This window comes from Equus asinus, chromosome 1 (assembly GCF_041296235.1).
Source record: "Equus asinus isolate D_3611 breed Donkey chromosome 1, EquAss-T2T_v2, whole genome shotgun sequence".
Taxonomy (NCBI): Eukaryota; Metazoa; Chordata; class Mammalia; order Perissodactyla; family Equidae; genus Equus; species Equus asinus.
Genome location: NC_091790.1, coordinates 164,532,560 through 164,552,313, shown reverse-complemented (window position 1 = coordinate 164,552,313; position 19,754 = coordinate 164,532,560). Strand labels below are relative to the sequence as shown.

The window sequence follows — 19,754 nt, the reverse complement described above, 5'->3', positions numbered from 1 at the left end:
CTAATCTTATGTAGTTGGGTTTTTATTTCCCCGGAGATATTTATGCATGTGCAATAGGAGGTGTTCACCACTGCACAGATACCTCCTGGTTCAGCAAGTAGATAATCAGGGACTGTACAATTGTCTAAAACTACCTTGGCCAATGAGTTAAGTGCCTGTTGCTGAGCTGAAATCGCTTTGGCTGTGGAGTCAGCCAACTCTTCTGGTGTCAGGGAGAGATTCCTGAATATTTGTTTGTTGGCACTCACTCCAACTCATGGGAAGAAAGCTCTTCCTACCAAGGCAAACCCAGAGTCATGCACGCCTCTTGGAAGTGCTCGTTTAAAGCAGTTATAGTGGTTTAATGGAACAGAGAGGCCTCTGTTTGTAGAGAAGATAGGACGTGAATACAGCAAAGGCACATTGTCCTTGTATTCTCCAGCCCAAGCATAAAGTTGCCCAAGCATAAAGGCCAGTTTTGAAACCTCACAGATGAAGACGTAACAAGGGGGTACATAAGGCCCCTGCGTAAGTTATATCATCTGTAGATTCATTCATCGGCACAGAGGCATTAGCAGTATATAACCAAGGCGCAGATACCATGTTGTTACCTACTGAGAGGTTGCCTAAGTGTTTGAGTATATCAAGAAGTTTACAAATGGCCTGTGTTACATTGATGGCCTCACAGAATTTTTCACACAAATATTCAAATAATCTTGTTTCCCCTCCCAAGCCTGGGTTAAATTAAAGCAAGGAACTAGTTTAGGTGGGCTTAGCACCCTGAGTGGGTAAAACGGGCCAGCAGAGAAATTTAGACAAATAGCATCTGGAATCCCAGTGAAATTACTTATAGGGTGAACTAAGGGGTCATTACTGTCTTGGACAGATCAAGGTTTCTGTTGGCAAAGCCAGCAATCAGAGAGATTTCTCCCTTTCTCAAGGGATTGGTAAATGCAAAGAAGGGCATTATCCTTCCGGGAAAGACAGGGAGAAAAGAAAATAAGAAACAACAGTGGGAAGAGCGCATACAGACCTGGTCCAGTCATCTTAGGAAAACTGTCTGCCTCACATGTCAGTTGCTTCTCTTCTTAGTCAATTTGGTTTGGAGATCTCCAGTGTTTGTACAGGACCAGCTATCAGGTGCAGCCTTCCTTAGCTATGAGATATGCACCCAAGGCTCAAGTCCCTGAAGTTTGGGTAGTGAGGAGGGCCTAGTAGAGTCCCTTCCAAGGAGATTTCAAGGGCAGTAAAATTGGAAATATCAGTTTGGAGTACTATATCCAGAAATTTTAAGGAAACTAGAAGAATTTAGGATCCAGTCCAGCTTACAATAAATCCTTAAAGACAATTAATAGGACTAGAATTTAAAATCTACAAAGGTTCAAACATAATTTCTTTCTCCACAATGACACCCATTTTTATTAAAGATAATCATAGAAAAACTAATTTGTGTTAAACTTGGCCTGGTTATTTATCTAAATGTAGCAAGAGTAGTGATTGACCATAGAAGCTCTTTTTTAAGACTGTTTTGGTGAAACCTTGTAAGCAAGGTACTAGGCTGATTTTTCCAGTCACTTCCTTAAAGCTGTCTGGTCATATCTGAGCCCATTTACATCTTTTTTGAATATAACATTCTAGTCAAAGCCTTGGTGATGTAGCCAATATTTCCAATTGTGTCCTGTTAGAAGGTGAACAGACCTTCACTGAACCCATGCAAATGCATGTATTTTCATGAAAAGAATACTTGAGTTTCTGAATTCTGGAGGGATCAGCTAGAGAGGAAAAAGATAAAAGTTGAAACCCTTGTTGCAAAGATACACTTTACCAAATAGCTATAAGTTTTGGATAGCTTAAAGGAGAGGAGAAAAAGAGGTCCTTTACGTCTGGGGAAAAAAACATTAAAGCAATCAGTTTTCCATTACAGTTGTAGAAATTCTTACCCCGTTCAGTGCTGTGATCTTAAAGTTATCAAAACCTGTATTCTAGAGTACTTGTCAAAGTCTTTTTCATCAATCTCTTTGAAAATGAAACACATTTGTAAGAGCATCAGAGTAAAACGATATCTGTAATTGACAAAGGCCTTTTAAACAAAGTCAGTGGGTAAATGCAATTGATAAGGATATTTGGGTATTTTTGAGACATTGCAGATAGTAACCAGAATTACAGGTCATAACATTATATTAGGACATATAAGATTTTTAGGAATTTTATACAATTTCTAGAACACTTTTTAGTAACATTCATCCATACAGTATAACCTAAAGTTTATCATCCCTTATTTGACCATGTTTCTCGTGTGACTTGACATACCAAAGAAGCCTAATTAGTGTTATATATCTCTTTTTATAAGGAAAGGAAATAAATCTTTTGAGATGTCCTAAGTGCCCTCTGGAAAGTCCCAAAGTCACATCCAGGTCAAAAAAATGTAATTTAGAATTTGAATATTTTGAGAAACTTAATATCAAAAGGTTTGGACAGTTGACTAAATAGGATCACAGATCATTATTAAATAATACTTAAAAGTACCTATTTGACCAGAGTAGCAATAACAGGTTTCAAAGGGAAATACAAAAAGTTTCATAGTTGTAAGCAAAACTTAACTCCTTCAGTACTAAGAAGATTCGATTCTCTTAAGTAATTAAAGACCTGTTAGAAACAACACTGGAAATTATTTTGACAAAGCACAAAAGTCTCTGTTTTCTAAGCATATTGCTTAAAGATAAAGAAATTTTCAGTCTGTTTCACCAGCAGACCAATAGCCCAAGAAGCTTCGTCCTTTCAACAGAAAAGAAAGCCAGATTTAAATTTTGCATCAGTTTATCTTGATATTAAAATAAATTCATTCCAATCTTAGCCAGACCTGACTATTCATAAAATTCTTTTCCCAAATTCTTTTGAAATTCTTCTTTCTGTAAACCTTCTACAACTTTCTTTTTACATTCAGATTTTGTCCTGTGTTTTCTTTTTTTCCCATTCTGAAATAACCAGCCTCTCTTTAGGAAAAAATTACTTTCTTTTCCCTCAACAGAATGCATTTTCATTCCTCATACCTTCTTTCACCAAAACACACATCATACATTTTTTGCATACAGAGATGTTTTCCTTTTTGTTTCTAGTAGCTTTAGTTAAATATATTAGAATTCTTAACCCTTAGAATCCCCAATTCCTAGTGAAAACTAAGAAGGAAGCAATCATGGACTGGCAGATTTATAAATACATTTCATATTATCTAGGAGTATATGCCCTTTTGAATAGTGTAGTCTTTCACTGTGGCACAAGACATGGTACAGACACAAATTTATCATTAGTTTCTTTGCAATCGGAAGCCAAAAGTAGATAAACCTATGTTCAAGAATTAATGTTTTAGTATTTTATCTTGTTTGAAAAATGATTTAGGTACTCAACGACTATCCATCATTTAGTTTAACTTGGCATAAACTTTGATCTTATCTACATTTATTTTAATTACTTGCTCTTAACAATCATGCTTGGATTAGACATTAAATAACCAAACATCATGTTAAAGTTACTTTCTTGCTGACAAATTTTGTAGCAGAGACAGCATGAGCCTACTTGACTAGTAAACCTAAGTGGAGAAAAGAAGTTGCACATTTGCATTACACCCAATACTAACAACTCTGAAGACATGTCTGTTTTCTATTTACACCAACTTTAAGCTATCTTTTATTTACCAAAGGTTAGTCCTAGATCACATAAACCTGAAAGCATTTAAGTTAGTTTCTATTTATATTTCTGAAGTTTAAGAATACTTAATTTATAAGTGCTTAATTTCGAGACACTTAAATAGAGCTTTTTACAAATCAATTCTAGCAATACCATTCAATGGTAGAAAAATAGCACATCTCTATAACATATATACATAGACACCTAGATATTAAATAGAGATCTCATAGCTTTCATTTTAAAACTTTTAGCCATGTCTCAGGTCTAGTAATTTAAAACTCAAAAGGATAGTTGGATCCAAATTGTATTTCTGGCAGAAGGACTAAGGTAAGGTTACTTGTTCAGTTGGCCAAAGTCTTTTACCAAAGATGTTTATTTGCATGTTATAAGGATCCTTTCAGAGCTGTTTTTGGAGTCATTTTGTCTATTATCAAAAGTCTAGGGTAATTGCTATTTAAAATTTCCTTTCTAGTTTTTTATTTTCTCTAGGTGACTTAGAAATAGTAATTAGGGATTTAGCATTTTAATCCTCAGAGGGTCTAATTTTAAAGGGGCAGATTTTCACAGAGGGGAAGAGGAGAAGGTGGTGCCAGGGGTGGAGCCTGGGCAGGAGATGGCTGCTGGGGTGGAGTCTGAGACAGAGGAGTCTGGGAGGACAAGCAAGGTGGTGCCTGAGACAAAGAAGAGGATGGGAACAAGAGGCTTCAGAAGCCATTTTGTCTCCCTCAGTTTTTTAGTGGTTTTGGCTAATTTAGACAAAGTATCTTGTAGAGAGGCAGTTTTAGAGCTTTATGCATATCCAGAAGCCTCCAGGTACCAATGAAAATAGATGTACCATTTGTTTTTGCTTAATTTTAGAGCACGGTCTTCCAATTTGGTTTTAAGAAAAGCTAATTTGGGAAGATCGAAAGTTCCCCATCATGGCCATTATAATTCCAGACTGCCTTTTGGTCAGCTTGGCCCATTTAGTTAAAAATGCGCATGTAGGGGGTCCAAAATTCTCAAACATAAACCCAGCCAGGGCCTCCGAAGGAGGGTTTTCCTCAGACCATTTAGATGACAGGGATCCCACTTCTGAAATGTCTTCTAAAAACCCAAGAAAGTTGCTAAAGTAGCTGTGATCCCCAAAGGAATCTAAAAACAAAAGTTGTTGTATTCCCTGCCTGATTCCACAAGGAATCTGAAAACCAAAGAAAAGCTCCTAGATTTTCAGCAAGCCTGAGCCCCAAAGGACCTTCAGAAAACAGCTGAGTACTCACCAAGGATGACGCCTTGAACCCAAGAACAGAGCCTTGAATCAGGAGAACAGAGTTCCTCCCCCCGAGAAGACAAAGCCTCTCCCTATCCGGAATAATGTCTAAGGAGCTCAAAACTCAAGGAGAAGGGAGCTCAGAACCCGAGAGGAGACTCACCAAACTGAAAGCAGGTGGCAACTCAGAGAAGCAATGAACACAAGGGGCTCAATGTGGGTACCTTGCTCCATTTGGGGGTCACTGTCTCTCGGGGGTCGCCTCCTTTGGATCACTCTTTTCTGATGCCATATATGTCAACTTAAAAAGGAAATTTGCCTGTTGTTATATCCTCAAAACAAGTTTATTTGGGAATAGCCAAAAGAATTGCAATTTAGGATGTGCATGCTATGTTGAACCATGGACAAATCAGGAAGACAAAGGAGGGGAGCTTGCTTTTATAGAGAAAAAGGGAGAGTAGGAAGGGGCAGTTCTAAATGAAAGTCAGTTGGGGGAAAGTAACAGTTCAGGGCGGCAGCGGCTTCTCATTGGCTGGGCTGTTGCTGGATGGGGAGAGAAATCTTCCTTCAGTAGTAAAATAGTTTTACTTCCTGTGGGAGTTGCATCCTCAGTCTCTTCATGTTTGGTGTAATTGATGATGTGTGATGGGGCATGAGAGCTCCCTGTATAGGCCTTCCCTGCTCCAGTTTAGTTAAGGTTTCTTTAATTAATTTCCACAGAAGTAAGTTCAGAAGGTTGACTGGGACCAGCTATGGAGAGTCTAATGCAAGACTAGGTTTAAGGCATTTGAACTTCATTCTGCCCTGATTGATTCTTTCTTTTCTTTAAGAAAAAATTTTTTTAGTGAGGTAAAATGCACATAACATAAAATTAACCATTTTAAAGTGAACAGTTCTGTGGTATGTTGCAAAAGAGTGATGAAGTTATTGATGTTTCAAAACTGTGTAAATGAGACACATAAAGACTTTCAAGTCGCATTTGCTCCTCAGATCCCCCTGGCAGAGGTAAGCACTATTCACATTTGTTTTATGTCCTTTTGGAATTTTTCCCATGCTTATATAGACAGAATTAGCTAGCCATCTTATTTTTGTGTGTTCTCTCTCTAGACATGTAAGGTAACGCATTTGAAATAGTTATTTTAAAGATGTATTATGATAAAGCAGCATTTAATGACTTTTTTCATTTTTTCTTTTTCCAGCTGCCTTTGTGGGAATTTTGCACTGGTAAGATTAGTTTCAGTTTGAAATGAATAAAAACATTTGGACTAAACATTGCCATCGCTGTTTGCGTACAGTGAAACAATAACCTGTTGTTATGTGTATAGAACATCTGTATGTACATCAGTTTACACACATATATATTACTTTAAAAAAAATCTCATGTGAAGCAGCATTTACAAAATGAATGCATTAGGGGAATTGTAACTTATGAATTAAAATGTTTTTGCTTTACGAAAGGATTCACCACTATGTTTTTTAAAGATCTAGCTTTTCTAGTGTACTTTGCATGTTTATTTTATGGTAAGAATATCTCCCTTATTTTACAGTAATTGTGTTTTGTTAGTGACATAAGCTTAGAGATAAGGTTTTAGTAGCACCTGTCAATCAGAAATCAGGTAGAAATGAAGATAAAGACTCTGCAACAGTAATACAGAATTAAATGAGCCTTTCAGTGTGCATGCACATGAACCTTATTATACAAGTGATCTATTTGTAAAATTGTGTGTAAAATAATATTTTTTCTCTGACATATTTTCATTTCTACCTGAGCTCAGGGATTTCCACTCTTGGGAAGAATGGGATCTGCCCATGTTCTGTTGGGACGGTGCTGTTGTGGCTGTTTAGTCTGCAGGGAGATTTTGGTGTTAGAACTAAGGCTATAATGGTAAGAAACATTTCCCACAGGTGTTGGTACCCTGGCATATGTCCCACATGTACATGAAGGTGAGTGCAAGACAGGGCTGATGTATGGAATTTTGCTTTATTCTCTACTTCATTGGAAAGCATCTACTGTGTAAACTAAGGTTAGCATGATTGCCGACTATAACTAATTTTACTTATTACATATGCTTCTATTTTCACTGGCTACAGCTGTTTTCTTGAGCTGCACTAGTAAAATATCTTGAAGTACAGTCCTCTGTTCTTTGGCACTTGAAAGTTGGTCCCTTATATGGTATTATACATATTTAAAAATTGCTTTAATCCAAAGTAATTTTATTTAAAATTCCCAATGCTTTTCAGCAGTTACAGAGGCATGTCCCAAACCTGACATATTAGAACCACTTGTGAAACTTAACAAACAAACACAAAAACTTGCCTTTGTTCTGATTTAGAGGCCTGGAGTGGGAGGAGGGCTGGAGAGGTCCACAGGAGGTTTAGATAGACAGTCAAGATTGAGAGCCAAGGAGTCAAGGAGTTTCAGCTGTGTGCTACACTAGATTTATAAATGTCTAAAAATGTTAGTAAGCAAATTATAAAATTATCTCAATATTTATTATAAAAATTCTTTTTCCTTTTTATTATTTTTGTACTTTATAATGTAGTTATTTTAGTACTGTTTTTGAAACACGTTCTTATAATATGCTGCTTCATTTTTTTTCTAGGATACATTTAGTAACACTTTTTGAAAATGAGCGTCATTTTTCTCACCTCTCATCTTTGGAACGGGAAATGACTTTTCGCACTGAAATGGTTAAGTTCTTTCTTCTAATGAATTCATTTGTAGTTTAAGAATAGTAAGAGTATAAGGTGAAACTTAGAACTGAAATGAATTTTTTGTAAACTGTGCTATTTCTCAAGCTATTATCTGAGTTTATTATTGAAATAGAAAAATGTTTTAGGATTCTTTTTCTTTAACTTGACTCATCTCTCCTCCATTCCTAATGCAAACTTCTTTTGAAAATAATAAAGGTCAGTTATAATAGCTGAGGAAGAAGGGAAACAAAGACATTTAAGAAGTGATATGGGGTATCAAATGTTATCAAAAATCGCTTTCTCTTGGGCTAGAGGTGGGAGATCCATGTTTTACCTGGCTGTTTTAATTTTTGTTTTTTAGCTCTCTTGAGGTCAAGATTTTTTTTTTTTTTTTGCTGAGGAAGATTCACCCTGAACTAACATCTTCTGCCAGTCTTCCTCTTTTTGTATGTGAGCTGCCACCACAGCGTGGCCACTGACAGACAAGTGGTGTAGCTCTATGCCTGGGAATTGAACTTGGGCTCCTAAAGCTGAGCACACCAAACTTAACCACTAGGCCACTGTGGCTGGCTGACAAGATAACCCCTCTTCAGAGACAACTTTTGATATAGTTTCTTTAGTAATTTTTCTGTTATTTTGACAACTAGTCTGTAAAATGGAGATAATGCCATCTGCTGTACATATTTCACATAATTATTGTGAGGATTAAAGGGGATAATGAATGCCAGAATTGTGGAATTTTACACTTAAGAGAGACCAGGACCATCCTCCAGATGAGTGAGTTAGGGGCCAAATGAAGAACTGAAACCAGCACTCCTGGCTCTCCTGACTCTGTAGCCTCTACTTTTGTTTGTTTGTTTTTATTTGTGGCTAAATTAAAATGAAAAATTTAAATTCAAATTAAAAAATTTAAAAACAGCAGAACTTATTATTTCAACTGTTTTTAAGTGTACAGTTCTATGGCATTAAATACACTGATATTGTTGTGCAACTGTTACCACCATTTATCTCTAGAACTTTTTTATTCCCCCAAACAGAAATTGTACCCATTAGACACTAACTCCCCCTACCCTCCCCTGAGCCCCTGGTGGCCTCTGTTCTACTTTCTGTCTGTAAATTTGCCTGTTCGAGGTACATCAGCCACTGCTTTTCAAATCTCACCCTTATAGCCCCCTTAAAGGTTCAAAGAATTGGATACGTTAGCATTTGTATGGCATTTGAATTTTTAATATTTTGTAGGTATTATTTCCAAAGAGAGGATATAGAATATTATTAAATGAAGAGTGTGGTGGTGGAATCTGGGCTTTGATGACAGATCACTGGATTCGGATAGCAGTTCTGTGCTTCGTTGGGTGATGGCTGGTCACTTGACCTCTCTGATTCTCAGTAATCTCATCTGTTAACTAGAAATAATGCCAGCCTGACAGAGGTTTATTGAAAATGAAGGGAGAGAATGAACAAAGCACGTAGCACAGTACCTGGCACCAAACAATAACTTATTAATAAAAATTTATTTATATATTTTCTATTTCTCTAAATAGAGACACGCATATTAGATTTGTTGCCCTCATAAGCAGAAAGGAAAAATCTTTACATTAACTCATAGATTAGTCAAAGCTATGAGGAAATGCTCTTTCAGACATCAGCTAAAACAGATCTTCAATTTAGTAGCCAATAGCATTGCTTAATCTATCAACATTAAGTAGTTGTATGAGACAGGAATGACTGTAGCGTTGAAGATTATTTTTAATGTTTTTTTGGAGAATGTATTACAAACAATGTGGTCCTTTATTTGCTTTTATATTTCAGGTAGAAAAGCAGGAAATTGATGAGGGAAGAAATATGAAACATGCTTTTGTTAATCTTTGAATTTTAACTAAACAGCACTTTTAATAGCCTAATAAAGTCATTATTTCATTTGCTGAAATAATACCTAGGATAATCCCCTTTTCTGGATACAGCATTTGTCTCATGAACAAGAGTCACTTGACACTTAGTTAGCTTTCACTTTGTGCAGAGCTGTTAGGTGGAACTAGGAAGTAAGTTGAAAGCATGAGGTTCCTTCTCATAATGCTGACGATCATTATATGTTATTTCTTAAGACCTGGAAAAAAAAGAAGTAATTTTCTGTATGCAGAGCTGGGCAAGGACATGGAGGCATCTCTGTGCCAAAATTCATCAGATCTCAACGTCTAGGCATCTCATAATGTAGGGGTAAAATCAGGCTTGGTAGAATTAAAAATATATGGTTTACACATTTTAAGACATCGTTAGAAATGCTCCTTAAAACATTTAAGCATCCCTCCAATTCTTTTTCAAAAGAAAAAGAAAATACAGGAAATATGAAAGAATAGTACAGTGATAACCTAAAAATGTATGCCTTTTTGAGCCCAAGAATGCAGCAGCAAGGAGAAATTAGAAGACTGATTATCAAGCTTTTCCTTTTGTTTTTCCAGAAGAAATTGTTCTAAAAGGAGTTATAAAAATAAACATTTTCAAATTTTACTTACATTGATAATTTGTGCCTTTTTTTAAGGGACTTTATTACTCCTACTTCAAGACCATTATTGAAGCACCTTCATTTTTGGAAGGATTGTGGATGATTATGAATGACAGGCTTACTGAATATCCTCTTGTAATTAATACAGTGAAACGTTTCCATCTTTATCCAGAGGTGAGTAGTATTTTGGGACAAATATTTGTAGAAAGATTCTTTTTTATCAGATAAAAATAGTAAGTAAGGACAGTGATGTTATAAAAAGGAGGAGACCTTGTGTGTGTCTTTATAGTTGAGCAGAGTATCAAAAGTTCCTCTCCTAAATTTAAAGACTGCAGAAACTATGCTCACCTGAACTCAAAGAATAGAACCTTAGTACCAAAGTAATCCAGTGTAATGGACAAGCCATATGGGAAGGAGCCGAGAAGAGTTCTAAATGGTGATGGTCTGTTGGGGATGGCTTTGGAGATGGTGTGGATGGGCATACTGATCGCATGAAGGGACAGTAAAAGTGATGAGCAGAGCAGTGACCTTGGAGTTACATTAATAAAGCAAGATTTACTTAGTCACATAACCAGAAATCTATGAATGTCTCCCAGTGGTTAGCCTAATAAAGTATAGATTTTATGGTAGTCTGCAAATTCTACAAATTGAGAAAACAACAAAAAAATTAGTAAATTCGGTTTGTAAACTCTTCAGATAAATGCTAAATTTGACATCATGGTAAGCACTACTTTTGAGTTATCTCAGAATCTAGCAGATTAGTTAAAATTTATTGCTTTTTAGACCTGTCTTCACATTTTATAGCTTTTTAAAGTTATTCTTTTGATTTTGAAATGTTTCAAATTACAGAAACTTAGAGAATAATACACAAATATGCATGATCAGCCACCTAGAATAAGTAAATGCTAATCGTTGGTCATTTTTGCCTCAGATATTTAAAATAATTAGAGCACTGTAATACAGTCAGTCATCTTTGTTCTGCTTCTCAGTCCAGTTTGCTGCTTTCCCCTTCCCACAAGTATCATTATCATGAATTTGATGTGTGTATCCTTCCAGTCCCTGTTTCCAAGGATTGTTTTTCCTTTTTTATAAATCCGTATAAATGCTCTCGAGTGAATATATCACACTACAGACTTTTCCCTCAACATTATATTTTTGAGCCCTGTATATGTGTTTATATTTTTTCTTTAGTTTTAACCTTTTTTATGAATTCCAAAATTATATGTACTTCCCTATTTATAGATACTCAATTGTTTTCGGTTTTTAAATTATAAACAGTTCTAAAATGTATATTCTTGTGTGTGTTTTCTAACTGTGTATGTGCAAGATTTTCTCCCGGGTATATTCTACAAGTAGAATTACTGTGTTGTAGAGTGTGTATTTTGTCATCTTTATCAGATATTGCTAAACTGCTCTCTGAAGCAAATGTAACAGTTCACACTACTGTGTAGAAGAATTCACTTTTCTTCATATCCTTATTAGATTTCAAATTATCAAAATTTCTAATTTTTGCTCTTCTAACAGCTATGATAGGCTGTTTTAATTTGTACTTCCCTTGTTATTTGTGGAGTTAAGAATATTTTCATGTTTAATAGACATTTGGATTTGTTCTTCTGTCAATACCTGTGTAAATCTTGTCACCTGTTTGGTGGTTGTTTTCTTATTGATTTGTTGGCATGATTTTATATTTTATAGAGTAATCCTTAGTAATACATGCTGTATACCCTCTTCAGTGAAATGTGTCTTCATGTCTGTTGCTCATTTAATTGGATTGTTTGCTTTTTAACATTGAATCTCAAGGTGTTCTTTATATATTCTACATACTACTTCTTTGTCAGATATGTGGTTTGCAAATATTCTCTCTCAGTCTATGGCTTGTCTTTTCATCCTCTTAAACAGGGTCTTTTGCATAACAAAATTTTAAAATTTTGATGAAGTCCAGTTTATCAGTTTTTCTCCCTATGGATCATGCTTTTGGTGTCAAGTTTAAGAATTCTTTGCCTAGCCCTAGATGCTAAAGATTCTCTATGTTTTTTTCTAAACGTTTTTAGAGTTCTGTGTCCTACGTTTAAATCTGTGATCCATTTCATTTTGAGTTCATTTTTGTATGTGATCTGAAACATCAGACTTGCTTCAAGGTTCTTTGTTTTTTTGCCCATAGATGTCCAGTTGCTCACACACTATTTGTTGAAAAGGCAGTCTTTCCTTCATGGAGTTCCTTTTGCACCTTTGTGAAAATAAGTTGGGCATGTTTCTAGTGGTCTGTTTCTGGGTTTTCTGCTCTCTTCCATTGATTTGTGTGTCTATCCCTCTGCCATACCGTATTGTCTTGGTTAGTATACCTATATAATAAGTTTTGGATTAGGTACACTGATTCCTCCTACTTCATTCTTTCTCAAAATTGGTTTAGCTAGTTCCTTTGCCTTTTAATATATATTTAACAATAATCTTTTTTATGTCTGAAAAAACCTTTCTGAGATTTTGATAAGAATTGCATTGCACATGTAAATAAATTTGGATAGAATTGGCCTCTTTAATGTTGAGTCTTCTAACTCATGAATATGGTATGTCTCTCATTTATTTAGATCTTCTTTGGTTCCTTTGTTAGCACTGTGTAGTTTTTGGCATATAAGTCTTGTACATGTTTGGTTAGATAAACACTTAAGTATTTCATGTTTTTGAGGTGATGGTGAAGGGGATTGTATTTTTAATATTGATCTTCATGTCTTCATTGCTAGTATATAAAAAATGCAATTAATTTTTTTGTATGCCATCTTATATCCTGCAGCCTTCCTGAACTCACTTATTAGTTCTAGGAGTTGTTTGCTTTTTTTTTTTTGGTAAATGTGCAGGGATTTTCTATGTAGATAGTCATATCGTATGCAAAAAGGAATAGTTTTATTTCTTTTTAATCTGTTTGCCTTTTGCTTCTCTTATTTACCTTACTGCACTGGCTAGAACTTTCAGCACTATGTTAATTAAGATTGGTGAATTTGGACATCCATGCCTTGTTCTCGGTCTTAGGGAGAAAGCATTCAGTCTTTAACCATTAAGTATAATGTTAGCTGTAAGCTTTTGCACATGACCTTTATGAAGTTGAGGAAGTTTCTCTCTTATTTCTGTTTTTTCTGAAAGTTCCTTTTAAAATGATATTGAATGATTTCAGTGCTTTTTCTGCACCACTTGATATGATCATGTGATTTCCCTTTTTTATCCTGTTAATATGATGGGTTTCTTGATTCATTTTTTAATATTGAAATAGCCTTGCATCCCTGGAATAAACCTTACTTGTCATGGCATATAATTATTTTTATATATTGCTGAAACCTATTTGCTCATATTTTGTTAGGGCTTTTTATGTTTATCTTCATAAGGGATATTAGTCTGTATTTAATTTTTTGGTACTTTTTTTGTTGGTTTTAGTATCAGGGTAATACTTCAGGCAATGAATGCGGAAGGGTTCTCTCTTCTTTTTTCTGGAAGAATTGTATAGAATTGATGTTAATTCTTTTTTAAACATTTGGTAGAATTTTACAGTGAAAACATCTGAGCATGAGGATTTCTGTTTGGAGAAGTTTTACATTTGAATTCAATTTCCTTAATAGTTACCAAGCTATTCAAATGATCTGTTTTATACTGGGTGAATTGTGATAGTCTGTGTTTTTCAAGGTCCATTTCATTTAAATTGTCAATTTTAAGTGTGTAGAGTTGTTCATAGTATTTCTTTATTTTCCTTTTTTCATATGCAGACTGTAGTGATATCCCCTGTTTCCTTCCTGATACAGATAATTTGTATCTTTTCTCTTTTTCCTTGTCAGTCTTGCTAGAGGTTTGTCAATTTTATTGACCTTTTCAAAGAGCCAGGTCTTTCATTTCATTGACATTCTCTATTGTTTTTCTGCTTTCAGTTTCACCTCATTTCTGCTCCTTATTATTTCTTTATTATTTTGTTGGCTTTGGGTTTATTTTGCTCTTCTTTTTCTAGGTTTCTAGGTAGGAACTTAGATTATTGATTTTTTCCTCTTTCTTTTTAATTTTTTTCCCTTTGGTGAGGAAGATTGGCCCTGAGCTAACACCTGTTGCCAATCTTCCTCTTTTTGCTTGAGAAAGAGTGGCCCTGCACTAACATCTGTGCCCATCTTCCTCTATTTTGTATGTAGGACGCCTCCACAGCATGGCTAGATGAGCAGTGTGTAGCTCCGCATCTGGGATTTGAACCTGCAAACCCCTGGCCACTGAAGTGGAGCACACAAACTTAACCATTACACCATCGGGCTGGCCCCTTCCTCTTTTCTAATGTATTAATTTTACTGCTATACATTTCCCTCTCAGCACTGCCTTATCTCTGGTTCACAAATTTTGATATGTTGTATTTCACTTTTCATACACTTTATATTTTAGAGCAGTTTTAACTTGAGCAAAATTGAGTGGAAATTATTGATATTTCCTATGTCCTTCCAGCCTCCATATGTGCACAACCTTCCAAACTATCAGCATCCCCCACCAGAGTGGTACTTTTCCTACAGTTTATGAACCTAAATTGACATATCATCACCCAAAGTCCATAGTTTGCATTAGGGTTCACACTTGGTGGTGTATATTCTATGGGTTTGAACAAGTGTATAATGGTGTATGTCTACCATTATAGTATCAGACATAATAGCGTCCCTAAAAATATTTCCCTAAACATACTCTGTGCTGTGCATATTCATCCCTCCCTCCCCTAAAACCTCTGGCAACCATTGATCTTTTTATTGTCTCCATAGTTTTGCCTTTCCCAGAATGTCATATAATTGGAATAACATAGTATGTTTTCAGATTGGCTTCTTTCACTTAGTAATGTGCATTTAAGGTTCCTCCATGTCTTTTTGTGGCTTAATAGCTCATTTCTTTTTAGCACTGAATAATCCGTTGTCTGGATGTACCACAGTTTATTTATCCATTCACCTCCTGAAGGACATCTTGGTTGTATCTGAGTTTTTGCAATTATGAATAAAACTGCTATAAACATCCATGTGCAGCTTTTTCTGTGGACGTAACTTTTTGTTTTATTTGGGTAAATACCAAAGAGCATGATAGGTTGATTGTATGGTATGAGTATGTCTAGTTTTGTAAGAAACTGCCAAACTGTCTTCCAAAGTGGCGGTACCATTTTGCATTCCCACTAGCAATGAATCAGAGTTCCTGATGCTCCACATCCTCACCAGCATTTGACATTGTCAGTGTTCTGGATTTTGCCATTCTGATAGGTATCTAGTGGTATCTCACTATTTTAATTTTATTTTCCCTGATGACATATGATTTGGAGCATCTTTTTGTATGTTTGTTTGCCATCTGTTTATCTTCTTTGGTGAGGTGTCTGTTCATGTCTTTGGCCCATTTTTTAATTGGATAATTTGTTTTCTTATTGTTGTTTTAAGAGTTCGTTGTATATTTTAGATAACAGTCCATTATTGTTTATGTCTTCTGCAAAATTTTCTCCCAGTCTGTGGTTTGTCTTTTCATTCGCTTGACATTGTCTTTTGCAGATCAGAAATTTTAAAATTTTAACCAAGTCCAATTTATCCGTTGTTTCTTTGATGAATTGTGCCTTTGGTGTTGTATCCAGAAGGTCATTGCCAAATCCAAAGTCATTTAGATTTTTTTCCTGTTAAATTTGAGGTGTTTTATAGTTTTGTGATTTATGTTTAGATCTGTGATCTATTTTGAGTTAATTTTAGTGAAGAGTGTAAGATCTGAGTCTAAGTTTATTTTTTTTACATGTGGATGTTCATTTGTCCAAGAACCATTTGTTTAAAAAACTGTCTTTGCTCCATTGTATTACCTTTACTCCCTTGTCAAAGATCAGTTGACTACGTATACGTAGGTCTATTTCTGGGCTATCCATTCTGTTTCATTGATTTATTTGTTCTTTGCAAATTCCACATTGTTTTGATTTCTATAATTTTATCATAACGCTTAAAGTTGGGTAGTATAAATCCTCCAGCTTTGTTCTTCTCCTTCAATATTATGTTGGCTATCTTGAGTCTTTTCTTCTCTATGTAGACTTTAGAATCAGTTTGTCAATATCCACAAAGTAACTTGCTTAATTTTGGTTGGGATGTGTTGAATCTGTAGATCAAATTGAGCTGACCACTTGTTGACATTGAGTCTTTCTATCCATGAATATGGGATGTTTCTCATTTGTTTGGTACTTCTTTGATTTCTTTTCTCAGAGTTTTGTAGTTTTCCTCATATGGATCTTGTACAAACTTTGTTATATTTGTAGTTATTTCATTTTTGAGGGTGCTAATGTAAACGCTGTTGTGTTTTTAATTTAAAATTCCAGTTGTTCATTGCTGGTATGTAGAGAAGTGATTGACTTTTGTATATTAGCCTTGTAACGTGCAACCTTGCTCTAAGAGATCTTAGTTCCAGGAGATTTTTTGTTGATTCTTTTGGATTTTTTACATAGAGGATCATGTCATCTGTGAACAAAGTATTTTATTTCTTATTTCTCAATCTGTACACCTCTTATTTCTTACATTGTCTTATTAGCTAGGACTTCTAGTATAATATTGAAAAGGAGTGGTGAATAGGATAGTCTTGCCTTGTTTCTCATCTTAGTGGGAAAACTCCAAGTTTCTCACCATTAAGTGTGACTTTAGCTGTTGGGTTTTTTTGTAGATATTGTTTATCAAGTAGAAGTTCCCCTCTAATCATAGTTCATTGATAGTTTTGTTTTAAATCATAAATGAGTATTAGCTTTTCTCAAATGCTTTTTCTGTATCTATTGATATGATTTCCTATTTTTTCTTCTTTAGCCTGTTGGTATGATGGATTACATTAATTGATTTTCGAATGTTGAACCATTCTTGCATACCTGCTATAAATCCCATTTGATCATGGTGTATAATTCTTTTTATACATTGTTGGATTTGATTTGCAAATTTTTTGAGGATTTTTGCATTTATGTTCATGCAAGATATTGTTCTATAGTTTTCTTTTCTTGTAATAACTTTGCCTGGTTTGGTATTAGGACAATGCTGACCTCAACAAATGAGTTCTTAAGTATTCTCTCTGATGTATCCTCTGAAAGAGATTCTAGAGAATTGTTATGCTTTCTTCCTTAAATGCTTGATAGAATTAGTTGGTCACCCTATCTGAGGCTGGTCCTCTGTGATTTGGAAGGTTATTAATTATTGATTAAATTTATTTATTAGATATAGTCCTATTCAAATTGTCTGTTTCTTCTTGTGTGAGTTTTGACAGATTGTGTATTTCAAGGAATTGGTTTACCTAGGTTATCAAATTTATAGGTGTAGGGTTGTTCATTATTCCTTTATTATCCTTTTAATGTCCATGGGATCTGTAATTATGCCCCCTCGTTAATTTCTGATTTTAGTAATTCATGTCCTCTCTTTTTTTCTTAGCCTGGCTGGAGGCTTACAGATTTAATTGACACTCTGTCATTAGATGTATGCATGTTAAGGATTGTTATGTCTTCTTGTAGAACTGACCTCTTTATCATCAAGTAATATCACTCTTTATCCCAATAACTTTTCTTATGAAGTATGCTTTGTCTGAAATTAGTATAGCTGCTCCTACTTTGTTTCAGTTAGTTTTAGTATAGTATATCTTACTCCATTCATTTACTTTTAATCTATATATGTCCTTATATTTAAAATTGGTTTCTTGTAGAAACATATAGTTGGGTCTTGTTTTCTGATCCACTCTGACAGTCTGGTCTGTTGACTGGTGTGTTTAGATCATTGACATTCAAAGTGATTATTGATATAGTTGGATTGATATCTACTATATTTGTTACTATTTTCTATTTGTTGCACTTGTTTGTTTTTATTTTGTCTTCCACTCTTTTATGCTGTTTTGTGGTTTTAATTGAACATTTTATATTATTGTATTATCTCTCTTTTCTTATCAGTGATAATTCTTTTTTACTTTTTTTGGTGGTTGCCCTAGACTTTGAAATATACATTTATAATTAATCTAAGACCACTTTCAGATAACACCACATCACTTCCAGGGTAGTGTGAGTACATTACAATGACAAAATAATTCTAATTTCTCCCTCCCAACCCCTGAATCATTGCTGTCGTTCATGACTCATAGACAAAAGCAGACGTCAGTACATAATCATACATAATTGAATACATTGTTATTATTATTTTGAACAAAGCTGTTAGATCAACTAAGAATAATAAAAAGAAAAGCTTTTATTTTGTCTTCATTTATCTTTTCTTTGATGATCTTTCTTTCTTTATGTAGATCCAAGTTTCTGCTGTATATCTTTTTTCATCTCTCTAAAGAACTTCTTTACAAAATCCCTCAATTTCTGTTCATCTGAGAAAGTCCTTATTTCTCCTTCACTTTAAAGGATAATTTCACATGTATACAGAATTCTAAGTTGGGTTCTTTCTCTCAACACTTTAAATATTTCACTTCACTTTCTTCTTGCTTGAATGTTTTCTGAGAAGTCAGATGTAATTCTTTACTCCTTTATAAGTAAGGTGTTTTTTCTCCTCTGGCTTCTTTCAGGACTTTTTCTTTATTTTTGATTTTCTGTAGTTTGAATATGATATGCCTATGTGTAGTTTTTTTGCAACTATCATGCTTGATGTTCTCTGAGCTTCCTGGATCCATGGTTTGGTGTCTGACATTAATTTGAGGAAATTCTGAGTCATTGTTTCAAATATTTCTTCTGTTTCTTTCTCACTTCTTCTGGTATTCCCATTACGTGTATGGTATGCCTTTTATTGTTATCCCACAGTTCTTGGATATTCTGTTTCTTTTTATTTTTGTGGAGTACTTTTTTGTCTTTTTTATTCTTTTCAGTTTTGGAGGTTTTTATGGAGATATGCTCAAGCTCAGGAATTTTTTCTCAGATGTGTCTAGTTTACTAATAAGCCCATGAAAGACATTCTTGATTTCTGTTACAGTGTTTTTCATCTCCAGTAGTTCTTTTTGATACTTTCTTAGAATCTCTCTTTTTCTGCTTACATATCCCATCTATTCTTGCACGCTATTTACTTTGTCTATTAGAACCTTTAGCATATTAATCGTAGATGTTCGAAATTCTTGATCTGGTAATTCTAACATACCTACCATATCTAAGTCTGGTTCTGATGCTTTATTTCTTAAAGCTGTGTTTTTGGCTTTTAGTATGCCTTGTAAATTTTTTTTAATAAATGGACATGATGTACTGGGTAAAAAGAACTGTTGTAAATAGACCGTTAGTAGTTTTATGGTATGGTGTGGGGATAAAGGAGGTATTCTATAATTGTATGATTAGGTCTCAAACTTTTGTGAACCTGTGCCTCTGGACTGTGAACCTCACAAGTGCTTCTCAGTTTTTTTCTCACCACCTAGGTGCAACAGGATGGCTAGAATGGGCTAGAATTGGGTATTTCCCTTCTCACATGTGGAGGGCTAGAAGAGGCTTGAGTTGGGTATTTCCCTTCCTCCCTGTTGGTTAGGCTCCAATAAAACAATAGCGGATTAGGCTCTGGTAGGATAATTTCTTCTGAGGGCAGGCTTTGTTAAGAAGAGCACAGAGTGCTCTGGTGTATTTCAAAATGTTCTCTTTTGCGCTCCCGCTGTGGAAGCAGGAAGACATTTTTGTCTGATAGCCATCATAAGAACTTGGTGAGC

General features: G+C 34.9%; 1 protein-coding gene across 1 annotated transcript in view; it reads left to right on the top strand.

The window, feature by feature from the left end:
• The window catches only part of DPY19L2 (dpy-19 like 2), a 108,937-nt gene that overhangs the window by 4,072 nt on the left and 85,111 nt on the right, over positions 1–19,754 (top strand). The window contains exons 3-5 of the mRNA XM_014838759.3: positions 6,112–6,136; positions 7,516–7,603; positions 10,143–10,280. Of these exons, the coding sequence (XP_014694245.2) occupies positions 6,112–6,136; positions 7,516–7,603; positions 10,143–10,280 (251 nt within the window). The remainder of the gene's footprint in view (positions 1–6,111; positions 6,137–7,515; positions 7,604–10,142; positions 10,281–19,754) is intronic.